Here is a 27871-nt window from a genome sequence, read left to right as displayed (position 1 = left end):
TGAATAAATAAATAAAATCTTTAAAAAAATTCATGTATAGCTTTTGACACCCCCCAGATTTGAGTCCTGATAGCCTACTAGCAACTGGAAGCCTTCCTGATAACAGCAAGTGGGTTAACATGTGTTTTGTATGTTGTATGTATTCTACGCTGCATTCTTAACATGAAGTAGGCTAGAGAGAAGGAAATGTTATTAAGAAGATCATAAGCAAGAGAAAATATATTTACAGGGCCATACTGTATTTATTGGGGGAAAATCTACGTATAAGAGGACCCACAGAATTCAAGCTGGTGTTGTTCAAGGGCCACAGGTGTAGATGCTGTTTAATTCTATGTGTCACCTTGACTGGGCCATGGGGTGCCCGGATTAAGCCTTGTTCCTGAGTGTGTCTGTGAGGGTGTTTCTGGATGACATCAACATTTGAATCAGTGGACTCAGTTAGCAGATGGCCCTCCCCGACGTGGGTGGGCATCTTCCAATCTGGTGAGGACCCGAATAGAACAAAAGCCACAGAAAGGTGGATTTAGCCCCCTTTTTTTTCCCTGCCCCACTGTTTGAGCTGGGACGTCTCGTCTCCTCTTCTTCTGACTTTAGACTCAGAGCGAACCGCAGTACTGGCTGTCCTGGGTCTCTAGCTTGCAGATGGCAGATTGTGGGACTGCTCAGCCTCCAGAATCGTGTGACCTGATTCCTTGTAATAACTCTCTCTCTCTGTGTGTGTGTGTGTGTGTGTATATATATATATATATATATATATCTCCCTATCTATCTATATCCATGTATCTCTATATATAGATATATAGAGATATTATCTCCATCCTATTGGTTCTGTTTCTTTGGAGAACCCTGACTAACACGCACACAGGCACACGGACACACACACACACCACACGTATAGCTCCTACTGGTCTTGTTCTGTGCTGTAACCCTGATGGATCTACCCCTTGACACACCCTGTATTTATTGGGGGAAAAGTAAATCACTCCATGAGGCTGGGGACCATGTCAGTCTACCTCCCTGTGCCCAGCATAAGCCTGCTTCGTGAGTCGCTGAATGGCCACAGGCTGGAGAAGCCATGAACACCTTCAGAACCCCATGTCCACTGGCAGATTCCTCTGACATCCGAGGCTGAGTGGCAAATGAGAGATAGTACCTTATTGATGGACCTTGGTCTTGAGACCTTCAGGGGCCTCACCCTGTTCTAGGGAAGGAGGGAGGCCCTGGGGTCTCATGAAGCTACCAGGGGATTTTTAGGACTTTTACTGGGGTTGGCCCCAGGGTTGGGAGGGGGTGATGGGATAGGGCGCGGAGGGAGGGATGGTGGTCCCTTCTGTGCTGCTGTGGGAAGGATGTGCACAGGCCAGTGGTCTGTGAGGGACTCCGACCAAGATTGTTGTTGTCCGAAGCAGGATGAGGGAGAGAACTGTCTTGGGAGGCATCCAGAGGACTCCAAACTGTCTTGGGAGGCATCCAGAGGACTCTAAACTATTTTCCTCTTTTTTCAAGGGGCCTGGGGGGGTTTCAGCCCAATGGGGGACCCAGTCCAATAGCATTCTCCCGGGGATTGAAACTTAGGGCCTGTAAATAATAAAAGCTTATATGATTTTTATAATGAAAAAAAAAAAAAAAGAAACTTAGGGCCTCAACTCCACTAGGCCATCAAGATGCTGGGATGCTGGGATGCTGGGATGCTGGGATGCTGGGATGCTGGGATGCTGGGATGCTGGGACGCAGGCTCAAAACTCATGTGTCTGCCCAGGAGAAGGGCAGGAAAGGGGGAAGAAGTCCTACTCAAGTGAGAGGAAGTCATGAAGGAGCAGTGTCTCCTAACAGAGGGGCAGGACTGAACAGACATCAGAGCAGGAGAGGCCTAGGCTGCAGGCCAGGGGGAGGAAGAATCCAGGGGCCTGGGGCTCCCACGGTCCAAGGGGCAATGTTTTTCTGGAAGGAAGGAGAGGCCAGTGCTGTTGAGGGGCAAATCCATGAGGACTGAAAGAACAAAAGCCACAGGAAAAAAAAGAACAAAAGCCATCATTGCACTCATGGCCAGGAGGATGTGGTGCGCCAAGGGGAAGGAGCAGGCGCTGGGGCTGGGTGGCTCTGGGCTGAGGAGTGGGAGGCAGCTCGCTGGCTGTGATATTTGGGCTGGGGACTGGCTGGGTACATGGCTGGACATGGCAGCCCCCGGGAAGAATCCAGCAGAGTAGAGGCTGAAGGTATACAAGAGAGGGCAGCTGAGCCGTGATGGATGGTGGGAACTGTTACTTCCAGGGAGAAGCCTGGGACAGCCATGCTGGGGGAACAGGGGAAGGACCTCTGGGTGCCCTGGGACCTTGCTGGGGTCAGGTGGCAGGAGGTGTTCAGGAGCCGTCCATACTGCCGCCCCCGCTGGTTCAGCCTCCACCTGGCGGCTGGCTGGGGTGGGCAGTGAGCCCTCTGGGGGCAAGGTGGAGCCAGTCGTGGGTGAGCTCAGCTTTGCTTTGGGGGCTCAGGTGGCCAGCAGAGTGGCCCTCTGGAAGGCTGAGGAGGCCTGACTGGGAGGGCTGGATTGGGGGATCTACAGGGGCTCAGCCCCTTAACTGGCTGGCTGTGAGCAAGTCACCGGATAGGTGGGTCCAACAGAATTGGGAAGGGCACCGGGCCCAATCCCTGAAGTCCCCGCACCCATTGGAGGAGGGGACAGGAGAGAGGGTCCCTGGGCCCCCGCATGGCCCTCAGGTAAAGCCGGGGCCTGTCTGAGCCTGGCACCTGAGGTAACACCGGGAGCCCCAGTGAGGCTCCCCAACCCAAGCTGACTCCTTGCTCAGCTTGGGGGTGAGGGTAGGGATGGAGGGACTAAGGCCATGGCTGGAGCTGAGGGCTCCGTGAGAAGCAGGAGGGCGCTGTGGGAGCCAAGGGCAGGGCTTCGGAGCAACCGCGGCGCGCACCGCCCTCCAGCCCACTCGCTGCCCAGGCCGCTGCCACCCCGCCAGCCTCGCCCCTCGTCACAGCTCTTGGGAACGGTGGCAGGCGGCACCGTCCTGGGGCAGGGTCGGCCCCGCTGGGCAGGACGGGATCTGGCATTGCGGCGGAACGCCCAGTGCCTCCAGGATGAGGGCGCGGGCTCCCCCAGCCAGTTCGGGATCAGTGTGCACCACAAAGGATCCCAAGCAGCGCTTCTGGCGCGCACGGCAGGGCCCTCCCCCGTAGCGCCCCTGCTGCCTTTGAGGACGTGCCACCCGCACCCTGGCTACCGGCCGGCCTCTTCGGGACCCCTTCTGAATGAGCTTCCCCATGAAGCTCCGTGGAAGCCACGCTGTTGCCGTGAGGGGGCGGCCCGAGGGTGCGGTCACACGAGCCCCCGTTGGTTGAAAGCGCAATCACCCGGCGGGGACATGAGGGCGCGGGCCTGGGGCAGCAGGTGCGGACTGAAGGGGCCGCGCCGAGACGCCAGGAGGCGGGGCTCCGGAAGGGGCGGGGTCGTCGGGGGCGGGGCAACCGCGGCGGCCACGCCCCTCGCACTGCGGTCCTGGACCTGAAGCGGAGCTCCGAGCCCCTGGCGCCCCTGGCACCGCAGGCCCACGGCGCCCCTCCCGCTCCGCCCTCAGGACGAATCGAGTTGGGTAAAGCCTGGGCTTCGGCAGAGGAGGTGGAGGGGAGGCGGCTAGTCCCTCCTCTCCCGGGCCGCCGTGGCGAATCGAGAGGACTTGAGTCTCCCCTGCAGCTGACGTGCCGCCTGCCCCAGCGCCCCACACCCCGCCCCCCGCCCCGTATGGGTGTCCCTTACATGGGAGTGATAGGGATCTTTCATTGGGTCTGTCACTCTGTCAGTGGAAAGAGGATGGGGTGCAGAGACTCTGCATTGGTGGTGCAACTCGCCCCCTGCCCCCTGCCCCCTGCCACCAGTGCAGTGACTTCAGCAGCCTCTGGTTCCTTCTCTGTAAAATGAAGGGACAGGGTTAAAAAAAAATGACGTGCTTTCCTGCTGTGCTGCGAGCCCAGGACAGTTCACACCTCACACACTTCTTACCCCTTGGCCCTCCGTGACTCATCTTCCCGATGCACAGGACACCGGGTGGCCTCTTGAAAGAACCAGAGACACCAACCAGTAGACTTAGCTGACACGGGTTCGTACGCGACGAATGCCCCCCTGATAAATGAAAACATAGAGGCACTTTTCTCCTGGCCGTTTATTACAGTACAAAGAAAAAACGCGCTGGCTTGAAACAGACGCCAGATTTCAAATATAGAGGCGAAATAGGAGGTGGCAATTAAAACGTGATTACACAAGTCTGGGCACTGAGGAAAAGTTTACAGGACAGTGGGTGTGGCTTTTCTATAACAGACACTTAAATATACATGACAATAATTGCAGATAAAAACCATCAAAGACAAAGCCCAAGTCAACTATTAATGTTTACAGACTCCCCCCCACCCACCCCCCAACCACAGACCTTACATGAAAACAAATACTGAGAGGCGTTAAACCAGGAGCATCTCACCTCCGCCCTGCAAAGTGCCACTGCAGAAGTGCGAGCCTGGGGGGTTCTCTGTCTGAATGATAAAGGGAGGACGCTCTGGATCCTCAAGGTGCACAGCGGCCGTGTTCAGCTCACAGGCCCTCTCTACGCGCCTCCCAAATCTGCAGAACTCTTAGGCTCGGGGCAAATTTCCTCCGAGGGGCACTTGTAAAGCTTGCCCTAATATACGCATCAGTTAAGAGCCAGCGGAGACTTGACAGGCTTGCAAGAGAGTTTAAGAATCACACAAGACGATAGAATTTTTAGAGAAAATAGCAATAATTGGCCAAGGGTTTTCTATTTGGCGTTTGTCACTTTGGACACCGCCTCTTGATCACATCCACTTCTCACTGCATCAAAACCACAAGCGGACTCAACCACCTGGCTTCGAAGGGAGCGCTGAGCTTAACAAGGGAGCTGGACCAGAGAACACAGCCTGCATTATTTGCAACAATGTATAATAAACACAAACAATGCATAATAAACACAACTCTACTGAAACAAAAGCCGTCACTTTATTTACAAAGTCACAAAATGAAGTATAAATACTTCTGTCATTAACGTTTAGGAAAACCATTTACAAAATTTTCAAATATGTACAGGTAGCTTGAAAAATCACCAGCTTTCCATTTTGTCACAGGTAGAGAGAGGGATGAGCACAGGCGGATGCCACGCGCACTGCGATGAGGAAAGGGCGTGTGGCCGGTTGTGAATTTGCGGAGGCTCCGCGCCCGGCCTAAGGCGGCGTGGACGCGGGGGTTTCTGCGGGCACTTAAAGTCCCCCGGGGCTCCGGGCGGCGGCCTCAGCGGCGCCGGCCTCAGTGGCAGCGGCGTGCTCTTCCAGAATGTCATCGATCAGCCTCAGGTTGCACACCCAGCCTTCCTCTAGGCTCACGCTGGGGCCTTTCAAGAGATCTTCGATGAAATCCGCCTCACTGCAGTCCGGGGGTGAGATCAGGCCATCGAGGGGGGACTGGGGCGGGGGCAAAAAGCCGTAGGGTGGCAGCTCGGGAGGGGCACCCATTCTGCCAAGGGGACCTGGGGACTGGCTGGCGGCGATGGCATAGGCGGCGGCAGCGGCGGCGGTGGCAGCGGCGGCCACATAGCTGGGCGGCTCGATGCCCTGTATGGGACTCAGGGGAGCAAAGCTGGCCAGGCCCTGCTGGGGGGACTTGGTGGCACTGAGCACAGGCACAGGACCCCGCACAGGGCTCTGGCGAGGGCTCTGGTTGCCCAGCAGGCCGAAGCAGGGGTTGAGCAGAGCAGGGTTCACCTTCTGGCTGGGCCTGCCTCCTGGGGCCACTGGATTGGGGGGCCCACCTGCCTGCGATGGAAATGCGGGGGCTACCAGGGGGACTCTAGTGGGTGCCTGGGCCAAGACAGAGTTGCTCTCAAAGTGCTGCGGGTCGTTATCATCTACATGGCCCAGGGGAGGCCCCCTGGTGACCGCCACCGCCCACGCCACACTGTTAAGCGCTGTGGGCATTCTTGGCACACGGGGCTGTCTGAGCTGGTGGGGACTCGGGGACTGGCTGCCCGGGGGTCTGGGGCAGAACCCAGGCAGGGGCGCTTCTGAGGGGGAGGTCTTGGGAATCTGCAGCCGGCGGCAGCCGGGGCCGAGGCCGCCCAAGGGGTTCTGGCCTGCGTGTGAGGCTATGGGAAACGGGGGGCTGCAGTGGAAAATTTCTTGCTGCTTGCCCGGAGTCGGTGAGGCCAGGCCCCTGCCCTCACGGCTCTGGTGCCTAGTGGGTGGGATCATTGTTGGACTCAGGTTTTTCAGAAGGAGCCCACCTCTGGGTGGCATCATGGGCTGACTGGATGGGGGGCTTGCCTTGGTCTGGCTACACTTGGAGGTGACTTGTTCTTGGACGGCTACAGAAAGAAAGAATTGGGGGGGTCAGTGCCACAGTCACCCTCAACGTGGGCCACAGCTGCTGGCAGGGAGCTCCTGGCTCCGCTCCAGCCTCCTGCCTTCTGCCCTTGGCTCCTCGACTCTTTGAAACTGCCCTTCTTCCCCCCCCCCTCTGCCACTGGGACTGTGGTTCTTCTGGGCAGCCCTCCCAGACTCCCCGGGTCTGCGCCCCAGCTCGCCCCCGAAACACATGCACCAAGAGAAGATCACACTGTCCTGAAACTGCCAGCTTATTGGTCTGAGTTTTCAGGTAGATGGTAAGCTCTGTAAGGCCAGGGTCTGGGTCCGTTTTTATATTTGGTACTCTGTCCGCAGGCCTGGCACTGCACACGCCTTGACGGATGTCCACTCCTTGCCGCTGGCCTTCCTGGAACTTGTCTATCCTGTTACTGCAGCCAAAGCAGGCCCTATGTGCCACTCCAGCTCGGGCAGGTGGGACATTCAGCTGGCGTCAGGCCCAAAGGAGCAGGGGTTTTTGCAGGAGAATGGAGGTGGCACTGGGCTAAAATGAAGATGCTGAGAGCTCGCTGGAGGGCAAGCAGCCTCCCCAGAGCCCTGCGCTAGAGCACTCTTGGCCTGGTCCAGTGTCACTCCACTGGCTGGGAGGGACTGCTTAACACAACTGTCCCTGGCTAGTCTGGAAGCTCCACGAAGTGGGGGGCTGCGCCTGACATTTTTGTTAACTGCTCTATCCCCGGCCCATCTGTGTTTACTACATTCAGAGCTGCCTCGGTGGAGGGTGGCATAGGGACCCCTGCTACCTGGGGAGGCTCTGGGGGCCCCTGCCGCAGACTCTTGGAGGAAGAGGGTCCCCAACCCCTGTTCCACTATCCACACCTGAGAGACGGCTCGGGCACTTTTCGAATGGAAGGTCAGTCGGCGGCGGCTGGGGAGGTGGGGCGGACCCGCTGAGAACCATGAAGGTGTGTGCCTTTCTCCTTTTGAGGGTAACTGCTTTGAGGGGCTGGACTCAGTTCAGTCTCTCAAATCAAGCAGTGACTTTAGAGTCATTAAAAGCCGGCTTTCAGTTGGGATCCGACCGAAGCTTTCAGTGTGCTGTTGAACTGAGCCGACCGCCCCCCGACAGCCCCTGGCCTGCCCCTTTAAAAGCAATGACCTTAATAGCTTACCTTGAAATTGACTCATCTGTTGGGCAATATACGCACTCCGCTGTTCAGGGGTCATTGCCATAAGACCTGATCTCTGCTTCTCTTGCTAAACGGAAGATGAGAAAGACGTGTTAGATAGTGGCTACCAAGAAAGTCGGCCTTGGGATTGCTGCGTGGGGGCCCAGGACTTGGCTTTGGTGTAGCAGAAAGCATGAGTGAACACATCAACACACACTTGCATGCATGCCCCGCCCTCCCGAGCAAAATTCCACAGGTATAAACAAAAGTAAGATTCTGCACCTGGGTTAAAAAATCAACTGCGACAGCATAGGATGGGGCAGGAGAGACAGAGCTTAACAGCAAGAGCACACAGAGAAAAGGTTCAGGCATTTTGGATGTCCTTCTGCTCAGGATGGGTCAGCAGTGAGATGTGTCACCAAAAGAGCAAATGTAACATTAGGCTGCATTAATAGAAGCAGAGTATGTAGAAGGAGGGAGGTGACAGTCCTGCACTCCTCTGCCTTGGCCAGACCATGTCTACAGTGCTGGCCAGAGTCCGGGCACGCCAGTCTCAGGGAGACCCAGAGGAACTGGCTGCATTCCGAGGACACTAAGTGAGAGGGATAGGGCTCGGCCCCGGAACAGCCCAGACCACGAATGGCTGAGCAAACCAGGATGCCATGGCTGGGGCAGTGCAGACCCCGGGCTATGTGGTGGTGGGAGCCCAGCCTCTGTGGGGCTGTCACAGGGAAAGGGCCCAGGCTCGTTCTGGGTGGTCCTGGCATGAACGGGAGGACGATCACACGGTCAGATAAACGCATTGTCTGCCCCCCAGAGTAGCCACCCACTGCCAACTTCCCTCCATTCTCCTGCCTGCCTGTCGCAGGGGCAATCGGGACGAGCTTCCTGTCTCCATTGCGGGGGCAGCCAGTGGGCTGGGGGAGGAGCCAGCACGGAGTCCGGAGTGGCTGGAGGACACTGCCAGCAGAGGCCCAGGGGAGGGCCGGGAGGCTCCGCTGGCCCGGAGACCCTCAGCCAGGAGGGGATGGCCTCAGGCTGTGACCAGGACCCCGGTCTCACTCCCGCTGTGGTGCTCACCCACTGCCATCTCTGTCCCCTTCTCGGGAAGCCCGCTGCATAGTGTGCTGACAACCAAGGCAGCTCCCTATGGGAGGACCCCCCATCCCTTAGGCCCCTTGTTGAGCTGCATTCCCCCCACCGCCCCATGGGCCCCAGATGCTGGAGGACCTGATCTATAACATGGGCTGCCCGGCAGGGCCTGCTTTTCTGCCCCCAGTGGGGCTGGGGTGGGCCGGGCAGGTGGAGGACTGGCACCTGGGACAGTGCTGGGCTCCCAGGCCTGGTGGCAGTTCCCGGCCTCTATTCCTGCCAAAGGCAGAGGACAGACTACACCAGAAGCCATTGCACCGTCCTGTCCTTAGCCTGCTTCCTGTCTGGGCCCTTGCTCCCCTGCGCTGGGACCGGCCACACCTGGGGTGGTGGGGAGCTGCCCTCTTCCTGCTGGAGCTTGGGGGCCCAGGGCCAGCCCAGGCATGCTCACTGTACTGAACTGCCCGCACCCTGTCCTTTCCCATCATCTTCGCGGTCGGCACAGCTATGTCATGCCAGTTAGGGATCTGGCCACTGAGGACCGTGGGTGGGGGGGGGGGCGGTTACACGACCACTTGAGGCAGGAAATGGGACACAGAAGCTAGGCTTTGCCTGTGACAGTGGGGACAGGAGGGCTTTCACTCTGGGGCAGCCCTTTGACTTCTCTTCTGCCCTTTGGCCCTTATACCAGTCCCTGGGGATCGGGGCAGAAGCTCAAGGGCCCCGGCTTACTGCTGTGACAGCTGAGGCTCAGAGAGGTTGAATGACATCCTGGAAGTGACCCAGCTAGGAAGTACAACGTCTCCTAACAGCAGACTCAGGGCCCCGGCCTCTCTAGCCTCTTCAGCCCCCTGCTCCTGGGGACCAGCTGCTTCTGGGGACGGGCTCCTGTGGCTGGCTGGGCCAACAGCAACAATGCAGTCTTGCAAGGGCCGGGGTCGGGGGCAGGGGTCAAGTGGAGGCTACAGGGCACAACCGAAGGAAAAGCAGGGCAGGGCGGAGGAGTCCAAAGGGGAGGCAGTAGGGAGGAGAGACCCCGCAAGGGCACGGGAAATCAAAGGGAAGGCTGGGCTAGGGCAGGGGTCAAAGGGTGGAGGAACTGGGTGGTGCTGGCCAGATGAAAGAGAGCGCTTCTCAAACAGTGCAGAGTTACGGGGACCAGGGGCTGTTGGCCGGTGTTCATCCAAGGAAGCACAGAATCCGGAGCTTCCCGAGTTGAAGGGAAACGCTGGTCAGCGGGACGGCCGCAGCCACTCCCAAGTTCAGACAGCACGTTGCCACCCGGGCCGTGCTGGGCCTCCGGCATCCTGGGCCACGGCCACCAGGCAGGAGCCCCTTCACTGGGCCGGGCGCCCAGAGGCTCTGCAGCCCTCTCTGCTCCGCTGTCCTCAGCCCTGGCAGAGGAGGCCTCCCCAGGAGGCTGCTTCCTTTGTTTTGCAGACGGAGGCCCCCATCCTTTGTTCTGAATCAATGTGCTCCAAAGATAAGCCCCAAGAAAACAGTTGTTGCCTTTTGACACTGACAATTAGAATCGCTGGAAAATGGAGCAAACAGGAAATGACAAATGTTTTTGGTGACCAGGAGGAAGTGATGGCCGAAGTCGCTGCTTCGTGATGGGCGCTTGTGAAGGATGGCCCAGGCAACCTGTGGCTTTTCAGAAGCATGGCCAGGGAGCAGGGCGTCAAATGACTCATTTCTCTAGGGCTGCGGTTGTCATGGCGCTCGGTCCCATTGTGCTGGGTGACATCGACAGCGCAGCGTCACCTGAGTGCTGTGTGAGCCTGGGGGGGCTGCTCCCATGGTGGTCACTGCTGCAGGGCTGGGGCCCCGCTTCTTCCCTGTCACCCCCTCCTCCCAGTCCTTGCAGGGCCAAGCTGCCACATTCACAGACAGGCCTCAGGCAGGACAGCGACCCTGGATGTTCTGGGGCTGCCTTTATAGAAGCTTCATGCTGATGCCCGGGCAGCTGCAAAGCCCTCGCCCAACTCTGGGGGCTCGTGGAAGGGCTAGTGCTTCATCTGGGTGTGCTAGGCCTGCCCACCGCCCCCCACTGCCCCCTGACACAGCTGAGCCTCACATGGTAACCCCCACCCCCCCACCAACAGGCCAGGGCGGATGCTGTGCCGGCTGCACCCTCAGCCACCACAGGCCAGTGCCCCCTGTAAGCCCCGGTGGATCCCCTGGATGCTTCCTCTCCACTGCAGGGGGAGAAGGGTCTCCTTACAGATTCAACCACTTAATCAAGCAGAGGGGCTCTAATTGGATGGGAGGTGGGAGATGGGCACAGGGGCGGACGACCGGCAGGACTCACACACAGAAGCCTACAAAGGGTTCCTGGATTTCTGCCAGATTCAGACTGAAGTTATTTCCCCCATGACCCTCAGGAGGAGAGCATTCTGACTCAGAAGGGGATTCCAAAGGAACAGCTCCTGGGGATGGCAGGGAATGGATCCAAAGCCTTGTTTCATACAGCACAAGGAGGGTGGGAAGGAGTGGGGGGGAGGGGAGGGGGAGGGGGAGCTTGTTTTCTACCTTTAACTAGGGTTAACTAGGTAACTAGGGTAACCCGGCCTCCTTTCCAAGCCCACCCGCCCCCCACTTGAGTGTCCCCACTCGAGTGGGGACAGCCTGCCATCCAGAAGAAGGCACTCAGCCACCTTAAAGGTTCAAAGGTTAATGAGCTCTACTGTGTATGCTCCTTTCCCTATCACTCTACTCCAAGAAGCACCTTCTTCTATAGTTTCTGGAAGCTCGATTCACCCACCTTTCTGACTTTAGCCTTTGAAATGACAGCGTTCTCACCAGAGACCGTGAAATCAAGATCGGAATTCTGGGGGCTCTCACATCCATACGGATGGGGACACCTGAGGCCCAGGGGCTCTGGCTGGCCGGTAGCCTAAGGATGAAAGCAGTGCAGACACTTCCCCTGGGAGCCCTGTTTGGGGGGGAGGTGCTGATGCTCTGGGGCTACAATTCTCCACAAGAGTCCTTTGGAAGCCATGGGTGCTTCCTACAGTGAATGACAGGTGAGCTTCCTTGTTTCCTGGTCCCTCCCAACTCTCAGAGCCTGTGACTCAGTTTCTCCAGAAGGCCTCCAGAATGATGGGATTGAGGAGTGTTCCATCAAACTACCTCTCCTCTCTGTAGACCGCTGAGGCCAAGATATAGCCTTTTTAGGTTGCCTCTGCTCAATGGCCTTCCTGGGCCGGGAGTGCACCTACTGAGACGGGGTTGCAGTGGCTCTGGAGCCCCTAGAATGAACCTGCTCAAATACCGGATGGGCAGATTGGGTTTCCTTAGCAGCCCCGTAAGTCCCTGTCAGCCAGTGGACACACGTTTCTCATGGGATAGCACTGGGCTTCTCACTCCTGTGGAGCTTACAGTGGAGGGGAAATTATCCAAGAAGACCACTTGAGATGGTGACACATTTTCTAAAGAAAATCACAACAGGGTGAAGGGATCAAGAGGTCTTTCTGGGCCCCTTCGGTCCCTGGGCCCGGGGACCTCCCCCACAGAGGTGGTGCTGCCCTCGGCTCTGGGCCAGTCTGCGGCTGTAGCTGGGGCTTCACAAAGTCGATGCCATCAACAGCAAACAGCAGAGAGCTGGAGGTCAGCTGTTTTACTCTCCATTTTCTTTCTACTTGATCTCCAACTGCGTGAACTCTATCCTCACTCCTCCCGTGTCTTGGTGCTTTCAGGGCAGCCCGATCCCGGAAGGGCTTGGTCTAAATGCTGGGAACGATCCTGGGGCCGAGGAAACAAATGTCTTTGCAGCTCGCCTTTCTTCTTTCCCACGTGGTGCCTGCGTCCCCCGTCTCACACTGAGTCTGGGCTTCCTGAGTCACCATGGCCCTCAGAGCCCCCAAGGAGGGCCCAGCTTCCAAAGCCTCTTTGGCAAGATTTGAGGGCCAAGCATCTGCCTGGCCCCCGTCCAGGGCCGGCCTGAAGGTGTGGCCTGGGGAAGAGATGCAATAAGGTAGGGGATGCTAATGGGAAGTGAGCTAGTCAACGTGTGACTTGTGAGGAGAGGGCGAGGCAGGGAAGACGAGGGTGGGACACGACAACACCCCGAGCGGACCACATGTCCCCATTCCCATTAGTTTTTCGCTAATTCCGGTTCCCTGGGAGCTTTGTGCCGGACCCGATTTCTCAGGTTTCAGCTGAAGAGTGAACAGCTGAAGAGCATCGTGACTCTGAGAGCACAGCAAGGAAAGGGGAAAGGAGAGAGGAATCAATAGACCTTGAGCAGAAGGCACTGCTCGTTCTTCCCGGCTGCGCCTGGCGGCCTAAGGCGAACAAGGCTGTCCATACCGGAGCAGAATTTCCATTAAAGGCCAGAATCCCAGAGGCCCTTTCAGCTTGATGACCATCTTCTGATCACTATCACTTAGCAAATGCTCATTTCTCCAGTTTTTTTTTTTTTTTTTTTTGTTTTGGTTTTCCTGCAGACAGGGCAGGCATCCTGTGCACACTCATATTTCTTGCAGCAGAGAAACAACTCCACGATCCAAACGGTGCTCACCACGAAGGCCCACTCTGGCTGGCGTCCACCCTCTTGTTCCCATGCCCACTAACGTGACTCTCCGGGGCAAGTCAAGCCGTTCCTTCTAGACTCTGGGGGATGAGCCAAAGTCATGGCCATCGTGGACAGGCTTGGCAGGGCTTCCTTCTGCCCTCTCTCCTCCTGCTGCCAGTCCTCCAGTGGGGTGATCCAGCTTCCCACCTCTAGAGCGAACACGTCTTGGGTGGGGTCAGAGAACAAACTGGGGGTGCAGAGTCCGCAGTGGAGCTGGCCGGAGAGGTGGTTCCCGAGCACCCGCCGGGTACAGAGAAGGCAGCTACTGGGGGAGGGGGGATCCGGAGGTGCAGAAGCACAGCCCCTGCCCCCCTTGGGCTCACAGTCTGGCTGCAGGGACACACAGGCAGGGAAGGAACCAGGGTGCTGGAAGGCTTACCTCAGGGAGGGAGCAATCGCACCCGGCCCAACCCCCCACTCACTTCCCTGGAGGTGAGGCTCGGGGCGCCTGCAGCACTCAGCTTGCTTGGGTGGTCTCTTTGCCAAAGACTGGCCGGGACACAGTAGAGAAAGCACTAGAGAGCCCTCCTAGGTGTACAGAGCTTTATGGGCTGTCACCTCCTGTGTTCCTCCCAACAACCCTGTGAGGCAGGCGGGCAGGCTGAGCAGGGGACTGCGTCCCGGTTGACAGATGAGAAAGCGAGGCTCAGGGGAAGTGACTTACCTACAGCGTCGCAGCTAGGCAGTAGTGGAGCAGGCACCTGCCTCCAGGCCTTCGGATCCCAGCCGCCCCAGGGCGCTGCCTCTGAGGTGCTGTGCGAGGAGGTGACTCGGGCCAGCTCATGAGCAAAGGAGCTGCTGGGCAGGAAGGACTCACTCCCCAGGGCCTGGCAGGATGGGGGCTGTCGCCCGAGGCTGACCTGGGGGTGCCTGGCTTCCCCAAGCTTGCAGGCTTTGTCTACATGAGTCTACAACAACCGATTGAACAATCCATCAGCTGCTTGGCCACACAATGCTTCTGACTGATCTTGTCACTGCCATGACCGCCTGCCTAGCGGGGTCGTTTGGGTGTTGTGGTTATACACACCAAGTGGTCTGGGGCAACGAAACCAAACAGCTTTGTGGTCTTAATTGTCTTGGGTCACGGACTTCTTTGAGAATAAAAGCTATGGTCTCTCTCCACAGAAAAAAAGCACTCCCCGGGGTGGTTCCCCTTTCCCAGCCCACCAACATTTTACATATAATTTCAGGGATTTTCCTGGACACTTAATACCCATCCATGAGATCCATGGATCTCAGTTAGGGATCCTGTGCCCTGATCAGTCATTGTCTCGTTGGAAACGGGAAGGAAGCTAGGTCAGATAGCTGGTTCATCGGCAATGACCTCGACCAATCCCAATCCCTCCCCTTCCCCTCCCCGCCCCCCCTCCCAGAGCCCAACAGAGCACACAGTTCTAAACCGGTTTGCAGGTTTGTGTGTGTAGAAATGCTGAGGAATCTGCAAAACCAAATGGTGAGTGCACAACCAAACAGTCAAGTGTAAATCCCATGACAGACGAGTCCTAAACCGCAGCCCTCACTGCACTTCACCTTACCAGGGCCCCAAGGCTTACGGACTCGTGGTGGGGGGTGGGCGGGGGGGATTTCCTTGCCATCATGTTTTAGATGACAGGGATTCTTCCAAAATTGAACATAGGACCCAATTCTTTCAGCCAAAGGCAATTTAGAGACCTCACACTTGATAACCGTGTCAGAGAAAATTTTAAGACTCAAATGAGCTGCTGACCTAGCCCTCACATCCTGACAGACACACCAAGCGCTTGGCAATAGTGGTGTCCGAAAGGACCAGGGGGCAGCCTGCCTCTGTGGGCTCTTCCTCCTACAGGCCATGGCCTCCTCCCTCTCATGCTGTAACACCAGGTTTGCATGGTAAACATCATCCACGTCTCCTATCATCCCAGTAGGAAGGGAAATCTTTCTCCCCCAAACTAAGCTAAACGGCTGGAATCAATTCAGTTCATTGCAATAAACACTTACTAAGCACCTCCCTGCGCACACGTCCCTGCAATGGATGACAGGCCAGCAGATATTTGGATGTCCTGTCCGAAATAGCAGTAAAAATCGCCACCACTGAATTTATGGAGCATTTGCTCTGCGCCAGGCGCTGACCCAAGTGCTTTCAACATTTGGTCTCCGTCAGTTCCTTATGCAGCTGACTATGAGGCAGAAGCTATTATTGTCCATATTTTACAAATGAAGACACTGAGGCCCGGAGAGGTTAGCTAAGTTGCCCAAAGTCACACAGCTAGTTAGTAGCAGAGCAGGATGCAAACTTGAGGTTTGCCCAGTTCCCCCGCCCCACACATGGTTTGCCGCGGTGTATGTGTGTGTTGAGTCAGGAACTTACCAGATCACAAAACGAGTCCTGAAACGTAGAAACCATTGAGACACACCATTTAGAAAAGTTTAGGCAAAGTGTTCCAAGGGGGGCTCCAGACAGATTCTTAAGAACAAATTACAAATACTTAAAGAGGGGATTGGGAAGACAATCTATCTACCCGGGGAGCTTCAGAGAGTACACCCAGCCTCCACACAGATACAAAACCAGAAAAAACCACAAAATATCCCTAGCAAGTCAACTCAATGCACTCAGGAAAGGATACTTGTTCGCCAGTCGGACGGTAGGGGCCCAGTGCTCTTCCTCTTGGGGTGGTACAGAGCTGAGCCCACTGGCCACCTACAGCTTCCTCGTCTGTCCTTGGAGCAAGCTCATCCAGGACGTGAGCAGAAACGTTGCTTTCTACAATTGCAATTCTTCGTGCCTGCATTCCCGGCTCCTTGATCATTTTAGATGCTATCTGATAGCCACACTAGAGTTTTTAGAGTTTTTATGATCCCCAGATCCCCAAATGCAAATACTACTAGAGTTCTGCTTGCCAGCCCACTCCATGATGACACAACCTCAAAGCCATGAATAGGGCTTATTTGTAGGGAGCTGAAGCATTTTAAGCTTTTGCTCAGGAATCCCTGGTAGCTTCATGTGACTTGTAGGGTATTAGTGATGGGTCAAGAAACAGGACCCCCCACCCCCGCCATCAGCATTAACAGTATGATTGCAGTGCCTCAGTGGTTCATCAGGCAGAAAAATCTGCAGATGGCACATGGAGATTACCAGGGGTGGAAGATGCCCCAACAGTGTGGGCATTTCTATTTGAGCAGCGATTGGGAGTGGGCCCAGAGCCACTCATTCAAGCTATTAAGGGGAGTAGACTGGGAACAGCACTTGGCGGGCCAATGTAATCCCCAGTTGAAAAACGAAATAAATAAAATAGATGAGATTCAATCTTGACTCTGACTGACTAGGAGCTTTATAACTGATGCTCATGCATCTTCTCGGTTTTATTTAAACCGAGGGAAATAAAAAAGCCCTTGCTTATCACACACCCTATAAATATGAGGCCCTACTTTCAAAGAAGAGACTACCAGGGACATTTCAACTCCTTGAGGTTTTCAAATGTAAAGTCAACCCATCTCTTTCTTTGGAATCACTGAAAATCTCAGAAAAGCAAGTCAATGAACAATTATTGGTGGGCATGGTCACTAGCTCTTAGACTGCCTGGTTCCATGTGACTCCAAATTTTGTAGAAGTAGGCCATGGCATGGATGGTGTCTGGTAGTATTCGTGCCTAATTTCACAGAACTCCCATCCACCCAGTTCTCTGGATCCTGGGCTTTCCATGATTGCCAGAGAGCTTGCTGGACTGAGGTTGGCCAAGGGTCCTTCCTCCTGGAGAATCTTCCAATGGTTTGTAGCTACCTAGGGATGCAAGCACATCCTGCTAAATTCTGCTCTTAGGGCTGTCCATGACCTTGGCCTCTTGTCCTCTTGGCAGCCCTAAGAACCAGGTTTCATGTTCCATTGTGTCATGTGCTCTGTCCTCCAGTCATGCCAGTCTCCTTTGAGCCCAACAGAGCTCTCCAGACAGGCTGCCATGTGTGTCCAGCCCTCTGAGCTGGTGCCTCTTGATTCACTTAGCCTAGAATAATACCCTTTCTTCAAGTTTTCACTCTGGGACTTCTGCATATCCTTTGAGATCCAGTTCCTCTACTCTGGAAACTCTGCGTCTCCTTTGGCCCTGCATCTGTGGCTGACTGAACACCCATGCTGGGCCAGGTCTTAATGATCTCTGAATCCCTCTAGTGCCCAGACAGTGCCTGGCACAGGCAAGGGGCTCAGAAGATACTCAGAGAATTCAACTGACCTTACTCTGTTAGGAGCTTGGTGTGATGTCCCAGGCTCTTGGGAGATGGTGATCTGGTGAGGACCGTGCTGGACTCTTTCTGGGATGAACGTTAATGATAAATGGAGCCTTACCTCTCATTTAATAAGCACATCTATTCAGCCCTTTTCAACACTGTTGTGTTAATAAAACCCATCGATAGAACAGAGTGGGATCATAACCATACTGTAAAAATAACATCAGCTAACAAGGAAGTAGAGAGGTTTACCCAGGACACACAGAGGCGAGTGGTACAGACCTGCATCTGATTTATAGAGTGGCCAAGACCCAAGCAACTCCTGGGCTTGGAAGTACAGAGGCTCCTTTTCTGCACGTAAAGAGGAGAGTCCAAGGTGTCCTCTTTCATTGACACTGGAGTAACTCCACCTTATTGGCTATTCTGTGACATCACTGTAGTTCAAATGGGCTCTGGGGCACGAAGCGAAGGTTACGACTAACTCCCATAGACACTCGGCTGCTTTGCAAGATATAGATGGTTGTTCTAACTCTATAAATGATGGACTAGATTAGATATTGGTCCAGTCTTCCACACCAGAAGATTCAGATGGAGGTCTATGTGTATTCACAAGGTTCTAGTTGTGTTCTATAATTCTACCAACTTCTGGAGCCTTGCAGAGTTCTAGACCGAATCATCCAGGAGTTAAGGCAATGAGTCTTGAATTCCTTTCTTTCCTTTTTCTGGCCTTTGCTAACCATGTAACAGAGGTGAGCAGAGAAAGCTCAAGAGAAGGAGCTGGAGTCTTGGCACATATGCCAGAGACTCTCTAAGCCTCGGGTCCTTCAGGGCTGAGCTGACTTCAGAAGCCAGCTCCAGTTGTTCAAGTCACTGGTGAGATGAATGTACTAGGGTACTAAATGTTATCCAGATAGCCCAAAGAGGTCAAGGCAGAGCTGTGGAAGAAGCTGAATCTTTGGGCAAATCGGTGAATGCCCCTGCATGTCAAACAAGTGACAGGAGACAATTTTATAAATTTGAAGTAATGCTTTGGGAAAACAGGAAAAATGTGATGTGAGTTAGACTTCTTGGCTTTTTGCTTGCCGTTTTCCTACTTGGCCAAGTGCAAAAGGGATTTCAATATATCACAACCATGTGTCTATTAATAGAAATACAAGAAAGCTATACAACTCAAGTCTAGGATGTTGTAAGGAATAAAATCACAGAAGCTCTATAAACAGCATGGTCCAACAGAACTTTCTGAGATAGTGTTGAATCATCCTCCCAGCAAGAAAAGAATGCTCTATACCTACGCTGTCCAGTAGAGTAGCCACTGGCCACACGTGGCAGACGAGCACTTGAAATGTGGCTAGTGCAAATGGAAAACTGAATTCTTAATTTTATTTATGTTTAATCAATTTAAATTGATTTAAATAGCCACGTGGGGTTGCTGGCTACAGTACTGGAGAGCAGAGCTGTTTGGCACAGTGGCTAAGAGTGCATGCAGGCTGTGGAGGGAGAAGGTCTGGGCTGGAATCACGGACTTGCCACTTCTTGGCCATGTCATTGTGAGGAAGCTACTAACTTTTCTGTGCCTCAACTTGCTCATCTGTAAAAGAGGGGTCATGGTTGTACTTTATTCGTAGCGTGGCAGGGGTTATGAAGATTACTTGGATGAACACTAATGCAAGTGCTTTCCTGTTGCATGCACGCTCTGAAGATTAAGCTAGTGGGGGTCTTCATTACCCATAACACCTCTGCCATGTATGCAGCACTTTGCCCAAGGTCACTCCTTAGTAGATGCCAGAGTCCGGACTAGAACCCAGATATTGTCTAACCTCAAAGCCCACACCCTGGTTTTTCTTGATCAAATTGCCCAACTGAAACCTTCACTATTATAATAAGCAGACCAGCAGTGAGAGGAATCTGGAAGGCCGCTAGGGTTCCACGGCGGTGGAATGGCTGCTGGGTTGGCTGTTGTGTGATCCATGTGTTCTTTTCGCAACAACTGTATCCTAAAATTAGGAGAACTCCAAGTTGGGGCATTTCTGTTATGATCCATATGGTAGAGGGGGTGGGAGGGAGCTAGGGTTCACTGAAGAGATTCTTCCAAGAACTCTAGGGTAGTGCCAATCCCACCCACTGGGTGGAGCTTTCCCGAAAATTTGCATCTTGTTAAAGTGTCCTTGGACTCTGGATGCAGGAGCTGGGAGAGTTTGAGCTTTTCTGGATTTTCTCCCTTTACAAATGTATATAATCTAACTTTAATTTTTCAAAGTTTAAAAGTCTAGAGCTGACTAAAATTGATGGGGCCTCGAATCAAATTCACTTAGTCAAATCAAGTTCCCAGACTTGGGATTTAATCACAGAATGAAGTTCAACTGGTAAACTGCTACCTTGGTGAGAGAACACAAGAAGGCAAAATCAATAATGTATACATCAATTAAGGAATGAAGGAATAAATATCCTTTCTGCAGCATGAATTCTAATGAGTAGGCAGGTGGCCCGGTAACCGCTGAGGCTAGAGACGCATACTCCTCGGTATCTCCCACAGTGCTGGGTTCAGAGGATGTCTGCAATACTCTTCTGATACTGGGGCTGGCCATTTCCTATGGGGTGCTCTTGTAGCGGGGCCAGTGCAGTGCCTGCTGTCAGTCACGCTGGGTGATGAGCTAGGAAAGCTGTGGCTGGTCAGGCTGGGTGGGCCCGGGGAATCATCCCAGGAGCAAGATGAGGTCAATGGCACTGCTTGATCATGAGACTGTAGAAACCTTCCAGAAGCTGTCAGAGCAACTAGTGCCCCAGGCCTCTCTTGGCTGCCGAGGCTCTGGATTCCAGATGGCTTTGAGGCCCTCCCCTTTACCCAGCCCTTGATGTCCTCCATGTCTCATGATCAAGACAGTGATGGTAACGCCTACTGTGTGCTGAATGTGTACAAATGTGCCAGGCACTGAATTACATGCTGCAGTTTCATTTAATCCCATTTCATTCCCAAGGCAACTCTGAAAGACGGGTACCATTACTATTCCTTACTTTATAGGGAGGAAAATAAGGTTCAGAGAAACGAAGCCAGTTGCTCCAAGTCACACAGTAGGTAAGGGGTAGAGCTGGAAGCCAAACGTGGGTGCGACCAGCTCCCAAATCCAGGCTCATAATTACAAATACCAACAACGCAATGTTTGAAGCCTAACCCTTATGCTTACGCATATCCACATTCTTCCCCCTATAGTGCCTCTCTGCTGGCTACAGTGAGCACTGCTGACAGGCCCCAGGGTGCCAGAGGAGCCATCCAACTCACCATCACATTCGGGCAACCGAGGAAGGGAGCGGCAGGATTTCCTTTGGAGACTTCCGGATTTAGACAGCCGATTTAACACGAGCATCTAACTCTGCTCCCTCCCAGAGCCCCACTCAAAGTGTAGTATGGGCTTGGTTTTGTTTTTAAAGACACAATCCCTCAAAGATAAGGAGGACGGGGTTGGGGGGGGGAAGGACAACAGCACAATAGTTTCCCAAGTTAAAGAAGAGCTAGAACCAAGGTGAATGGTCTACACAGCCCGAGGAAACTGAATCACAAGGTGTCAGAGGGGAAGGTGGAAAAGTAGCTTGGCCTGGATGGCCAAAGCTTCACTGGGCTCAGGAATAAGAGGCCCAGGTTACCTCTGGAAGAGGGTGGGAGAGGACGGAGGTGGCCAACCTAGTGGGGTAGATCCTGAATCTCCTCCCCCACTCTTTATCCATGAGTATCTGCCTCTCCCCATCCCTGCCAGAGATCTGGCTTGATCATCTGCTGCTGAATTCCTGCTCTACCTTCTAGGTTGTGCTGCCTGAGTCAGCTCAGGACACTAAGTTCACCCCACAAAGGTGTCCTGTGTTGACCTACACCTGGAGGCTGGAGGAATTGGAGGCAGGCTGTGGCAAGCTTGAAAGCAGAACACAGAGCATCCCAATCCCTCCTGCCATATTACTTCTGGGTATCCAGTACCATGCCCATGACTGTGTCAGGCGTCCTGATGGTGATGGGCTCTATAGGTGCCCAGGTCCACCATGCACTGGGCCACTGACTTCCCTAAAAGGGGAGCTGGGGGCAGACAATGACCAGGACCACCCAGCTTCTCTTCTGGAAGCCTTCAGACAATAGTGGCACCAAGGCTCTTTGCTGCTTATGCATCGAGCTTGTGCTCACTGTTCAGTTCTTCAAAATGAAGCGACTGCCTTTTTAGAGTATATTCCCAAGCAATGGAACTATATAGCAATGCAAGAGAATGATTCCGCTGGGATCAAGAGAGTGGTTGCCTCTGCAGGGAGGAGAGGCTGGGATCACAAGAGGCACATGGCAGCTGACTCGGGGAGGGGGGCAAGATTCTATTTCTCAGCCTAATCGGTGGTGACACAGGGTTTCACTTTACGCTTCTACTTTAAGCTGGACATATAGGCCTTGCATGCCTTTCTGCATCTATGCTGTATTTCACAATAAAAGAAAAACCTACATACACAGATGGATGCCAATAACATGAAATACATGTTTCTGCATAGAAAAACCAATGAAGGGCACCTGGATAGCTCAGTTGGTTAAGCATCTGACTCTTGATTTGGGCTCAGGTCAGGATCTCCGTGCTGGGCGTGGAGCCTGCTTGGGATTCTTTCTCTCCCTCTCCCTCTGCCCCTCCCCCTGCTCGCACATGTACTCTCTCTGTCTCAAAGAAATAAAATCTTCTTTAAAAAGCAAAAAATAATGAAGTGCTGTATGCAACACGTTAACAGTAGTTGCTCCTGGCTTATTTATGTATTATACATTCATATATTTTAGCATCTCATGGAGTTGGTGTTTTCTCTATACTTGCCTGCTCTTTCTAAGTTTCCTACAAAGATTGCTCTTGTAATCAAGAGATGGTAAAATGTATCAGAAAATGACAAAGTCCCCATCTAAAATTGAAACTAATGAGGAGCAATACAAAACAGATGGGAGAACTCATCTGTGGAAATCTGTGCAGACAGCAACTACCTGAAGAGATTGGTGACTGCCTGATTGACTAGAAAGGGCTCGTGAAGCTCACCAAGAGGCCTGGGGTGCAATCCGACAGTTGGCTCTTGGAAGTCAGGAGAGTCGTTATCTCTTGGGAAGTGGGAAGAGTACATAGAAAGCTTCTAAGATATTTTGAATGTTTCATTTCTTAACCTGGCTGGTGGGTACATGGTGTTGGGTCTTCTTGTCATATGCTTTATATGCTCCTCTGTACATGTCGCATGGATTCAAGACCATGATTAGAAAAAAACCAGGAATCATGTAAATAGAAAATATGGTGCTATGTCAATGGAACAACTCAGATTCATAAAAAAAGTCATCAGTTACAGGTTAAGAAAAAAGTCACTTTGGAATTTTCATCTTATTTTCTTTTCTGTTACCAATCCCAGCTCTCTGGGATGCTCCAGTCAGACAGGTTTAGGGTGGGGTCAAGCCTAGAAGGACCTAGTACAGCACACTCTACAAGACATTTAGGGTTGGCCTGATGGTGGGTCTCTGAGCTCTGGCAAGAATGCCAGTATTTCCAGGGCTCAGGATTCCTTTCCCAGATTTTGTCCACATGGATGTGTAAGTAGGTATTCTAACTACAAATGAACTCATGTTTTCCTACGACGCCAATTTCTCACATGACTCCCTAGCTGGTCTCTTTCCTTCTCAAATCTTTGTGGTGGCGGGCATCATTTTCTACTTTCCCTTTACTGAAAGCCTCATCTTCTGTCTTTTTCTGACCCATTCTGTCTCCCTGGGGCTGACTCTTCATCCTATTACCCCAGAACTTGAAAGGAAATGAGAGGTCCCCTATGTGAGTCACCCTTCTCTGGAGATGGAGAGGTCTGTGGTTTGTTCAAGATTGCCAAGCAATGGATAAGTCTTGCTCTGAGAAAACCACCTTGGTGATCATGATATCTCTCCTGCCAGGTAAATATAGTGGTTGCCAAGGACTGTGGGGAGTGTGTCATGAAGAGTTATTGTTTAATGGGGACAGAGTTTCAGTCTTGCAAAATAAAAAGAGTTCTGGAGGTGGGTGGCGGAGATGGTTGCACAACAGTGTGAATGTACTTAATCCCACTGAGCTGTACACTAAAAATTACCACTTTTATGTCATGTGTATTTTAGCACAATAAAAAAATCAGAGGAAAAAAAAGGCAGCCAAACAAGTTAAAGACAGTCAGAGAGTCTGAGAGACACATAGAAAGCACTTATCTCCACTGTTTTGCAGGGACTCAGTCTCTAGGAGTGGCACCCTGCATTGCCACCTTCTGAGAAACACTTGTTGCTACTAACTCCCTACTTGGGCTTTGCCCCAAGTCAGAGGAGACTGGAACTCAGCCCTCCTGGTTCCCAGTCTGGGGTGCCTTCTTGCAAGCCCTTTATCTCAAATGAAGCCACTTCCCCTGGGCTAAATGCCAGGACAGGAGAAGAGAAGGGTGGCGGGTAGAGTATGCAGCATTGGTGCGTGGCCGGGTGGAAACATATCTATATGCAAGGCAGATAGCACAGGGAGGAAGAGAAGCGAGTAGACCATCCGAAGGCAACCTCTTTCAACCCCTGTGTGATTCTCAGTGAGAGGAAGAGCAAAGGGCACCCCGTGTTTCTGAGTTAAAAAGGCAGAGCAGTGCTGGGAAAGCCCTTCTCTGTACACTGCTGACAGCCAGCACACCCTCGCCCCCGGTAGCCTGCAGGCCTGAGCCCTGGAAATGGCCTAAAGCCTCAGTGCCTGGCTCTGGGGTGGTGGGTGGGGGCTCTCCAAATGCATTTTGAAGACAAGCAGCTTTTGAGGCCATGGTGAACGTATCCAGAGGAAGCTTAGCCAACTAGGCCTTCTAGTACATCTCCATCTGAGATGGCCAGATGTGAGGCCAAAAAGAAGACACACTTCACTGCATTCTGGCCCTGCTGTGTCTCTCTCCCTGACTCTCTGAAATGTCTGCCTTCTTTTTCTTGTTCTACCAGGAAGAGCCAGGACTCAGTGGCAAGAGCTCTCAGTGGGCTGGGTTCTGCCAAAAGCCAGGCCAGCCTGGCCCTTAGATTCTCCAGGAACAAAGGAACAGTCTCATTCCTCTCTTTTCCCCACTCGTCTCCACCTCCCAGCCTTCTGGCCTTTGGCTTCCCTGGTCCTTGCCCATATGTTCTAGTCATTCGCATATAGAGATGGCCACTTGGTCCAGATTACACCAGTGTAAGTCAACAGCCTGAGCTCTGAGAGTTGTCACACACTGGCACAGGGGAGGGACTCTTCCCCCAGAGAATTTAGAGGACACTCCTACCCACTCACAGCAAAAAGCCCATCTACTTGGCTTGGTAGTAGACGATCGGAGAACTAATGGAACCAGGTTGGTCCAATGGCACCAATCAGTGAAAGGCAAGGGAAAGTGCCAGGCAGGGGAGACAGGAGACCTGGGCTCTAGCCCTAGCTCCTGCTTGTGCTTGGCAGCTGGGTAGACTCAGGGAAGTTCCGTTGCCTCTCTAAGCCTGCTTTCTCATGCAGAAAGTAGGGGTCACAACAGTGCCCACTGCCAGGGGCTGTTGTGAGAATAGGAGGGAAGGACAAGAGGGAAATTCCTCGATATGGGCTGAGTGCAGAGCATGCACATGGAAGGGGCTAGTTCCACCCGCCATCCCTGCTCCCACTACTGTGAAGAGCTCTGGCTTAGAAGTCAGGTGACTTGGGTTTAGCCCGGGTTTGCTATTAACTTTCTAAGCTCAAAAAACTCCCTTTCCTTTTCGGGTGAGATGATGTCCTTGTTGTTGTCATTCTTTCTTCTGTTAATATGGTTCATTACATTGAATGATTTTCAGAGGCTGAGTCAGCCTTGCATTCTGGGGATCGAGCCACTTGGTCATGGTATATAATCCTTTTTAAAAAATTTTTATTTATTTATTCATGAGAGACATGGAGAGAGAGGCAGAGACACAGGCAGAGGGAGAAGCAGGCTCCCTGTGTGCAGCCCGATGTGGGACTCAATCCCAGGACCCCGGGATCATGCCCTGAGCTGAAGGCAGACACTCAAACACTGAGCCACTCAGGCATCCCAATAATCCTGTTTTATATGTTACTGGGTTTGGTTTGCTAGGGTTTTGTTGAGGATCTTTGCATCTCTGTTCCTAAAGGGTATTGGTCTGCTTTGTCCTGTTGGGGCTTCCTTGTGTCCTCATCTGTAAAATGATGTCATTGGACTAGACAACCTCCATGGTTTCCTTCAATATTCGTGTACTCTGACATTGTGGTACAAAGGAAAATTAAAAAACAGTGATTCTTAGGCATTAGACAAACAATACTTAGACTCATCCCTGTGTAATCAAGAGGCCAATTTCTCAACTATAGTTTCCGTCTGCCTCACATCCAAGTCCTAGGAGTCTTTAGATGTTTAGGATGGAAACTAAAACCAGCCAGCTAGCTCATTTTAACTTCTTTCAAATGTGTGTGGTATATTTTCCTAGACCTGGGGTCAAAGGACAAATTGAACAAACAAGAGGAAAGGGGAGAAACCCAAGAATCCAAACGCGGAATAGGAAGGCAACGAAGAAGCACAGTCTCTCTACCAACCAAGCAAACCAGCCTTGACCTTGTTCTCCAAAGTAGTCAGTCCAATTCTACCCCTGCATCTGTTTCTGCAGCTGTCTTGTCTGCCAGGGTGTCAGTGAAGGGCCTGCCCAGCCCTAGCTACCAAAGGAAGGATGTGGTGGCTATGCTAACGACTGCTTGGATCTCCTTCCTTGGGGGCCATAATTGCCTGGTGGCCTCCGTGAGCCGTCCTTTTGGCTCTGTCACCATATGTGGCCCTGGGCCCACTCCCAATCACTGACAGAACATGGCAGGTGCACTAATGCAGGCCCACTCCTGTGAGGTACTAGACTCTTCCAATGGCAACTCTGGCTTGAGAACTTTCCATTGGCCTTGCTGGAACTTTCCTGGAGCTGCACTGTGGTCCAAGATGGTTCTTACCCAATCTTCCTCTGTCTCCCAGTCATCACAGGTTACCTGCACTGTGGGCTGAGGCTCCCAGTACCTTCTCTGGCTCCCTTTCCCTGTAGCTTTTGCAGGCTTCCCTCACCCCGATACATACCTTAGACTTCTAACCCCATATTGGTGTCTGCCTTACAGCAGACCTGAACAGACACAAAGGAGCACTTGGCTACTTAGCAATTCTTTCTGCCCAGAATACAGAGGGAACCCTTCTTTCCTCCTCCCCTGCCACTCCCCACACTGCCCGTGAAGTACCACGGTGAGCAGTGAGCAACGCAAGGAGCACTCCTCTATCTCTTCTCTCTCTCTAAGCGCTTGGTTTGCAGCTCAGAGATTTAATTTCTGTCTGAATTTTACTGGAGTTTCTGTGATTTTCTGGGCCAGATACCTTTTTCTGTTATTCTCCTTCTATAGCTGTCATGAAATGGGCAATACAGGTCATAGGGAAACCCCAGACACATCTAGCAGCCCTCAGCAAACACAGTACACGGCCTTGCAGAGAAAGTTCTGGTATCTACCGTACTGCTCTCTCTCCCTCACCAAAGCTTTGCCACCCAGTAAATAGGTGGATTATGGGGCTGTTTTGAAACAATAAGGTCTAGCTCTGGGAACCAGAAAGGCAAACATGCATAACCTGCCACTACGGCTGGGCGAACAGATATCTTCTTTGACGTGTGAACATCCAATGAAAACAGATCCATCAGTTACACTAAACTTAGGCACAATCTTCAAAGTCAATATGTGCAGGATATACTTCTAGTTAGCTTGTGGACTTTAATAAAATTGGTCTTCTCCTAATAAATTAGTTTAAGGGTTCAGTTTGATTTGATTATAAAATTATATTTAATTGCAGGGGATTACAGCAATGGTGATAAACTGTCAAGAGTGTACGAAGTTCATATCCTGTTCCCAGATTTGAAGCTACGTGCCTGCTTCAAGATGCAGAATTTATGAGCTCAGGGTCTGCGCCAGAAGTCAGGGGACTCTAGCTATTACTCAGAGCCAATCATTTCATGGCCTAGCGGGACTCCCATACTCCAGAGGGGAAGTGCGGGGTTCACACAGATCAGCAATCTGGGCCCTGCTGGCTGGGGCATACTGTGAGCTGAGGGGCCTCTACCGCCTTCCTTCCCCCAATTGCCCGTCTACATACTGTATGGATGTGGGACAGGAGGGAGCTGGGTGCCCAAGGAGCTGCTGCCCAGTAGGTAGGGAGGTATTCTGGGCCCCCAAGGTACCAGGCTGCTGGAGAGAAGGAGAGAGGGGCTATGAAACTGTCCCTGAAGTTGCCAGGGACCCCTGGGGTTCTCCACGAGTGTGCGTTTCTTCTGAGGGCTTGACTATTTTGCTTGCTTCGGAATAGCTGTCATCGTACACTGTACAATGTGTACTGTAGGTCGTCCAATAGTTCTGTGCTGTAGTCAAGTACTATGGCTAACATCTGTTCAGTCTGCCTTGTGTAAATTTGTGCGACACGTATTTACTGAGCATCTACC

At 52.8% G+C, this 27871-nt stretch overlaps 1 protein-coding gene across 9 annotated transcripts in view; it reads right to left on the bottom strand.

The window, feature by feature from the left end:
• Positions 1-4151: 4151 nt before the first annotated feature.
• The window catches only part of MAMLD1 (mastermind like domain containing 1), a 119521-nt gene continuing 95801 nt past the window's right edge, over positions 4152-27871 (bottom strand). For 5 of the 9 annotated variants that reach the window (XM_072744580.1, XM_072744581.1, XM_072744578.1 and 2 more), the window contains 2 exons: positions 7542-7626; positions 4152-6371 (listed from right to left, as the gene is read on the bottom strand). In XM_072744580.1, coding sequence (XP_072600681.1) covers positions 5272-6371; positions 7542-7626 — 1185 coding nt within the window. In that variant the 3' untranslated portion in view covers positions 4152-5271. Of the gene's footprint in view, positions 6372-7541; positions 7627-13870; positions 14115-27871 lie in introns of all 9 variants that reach the window. The other 4 variants (XM_025985832.2, XM_025985834.2, XM_072744583.1 and 1 more) reach the window with 1 other exon arrangement.

The sequence above is a fragment of the Vulpes vulpes genome, chromosome X (genome assembly GCF_048418805.1).
Source record: "Vulpes vulpes isolate BD-2025 chromosome X, VulVul3, whole genome shotgun sequence".
Classification (NCBI taxonomy): domain Eukaryota; kingdom Metazoa; phylum Chordata; class Mammalia; order Carnivora; family Canidae; genus Vulpes; species Vulpes vulpes.
This window is presented reverse-complemented; position numbering and strand designations above follow the sequence as displayed.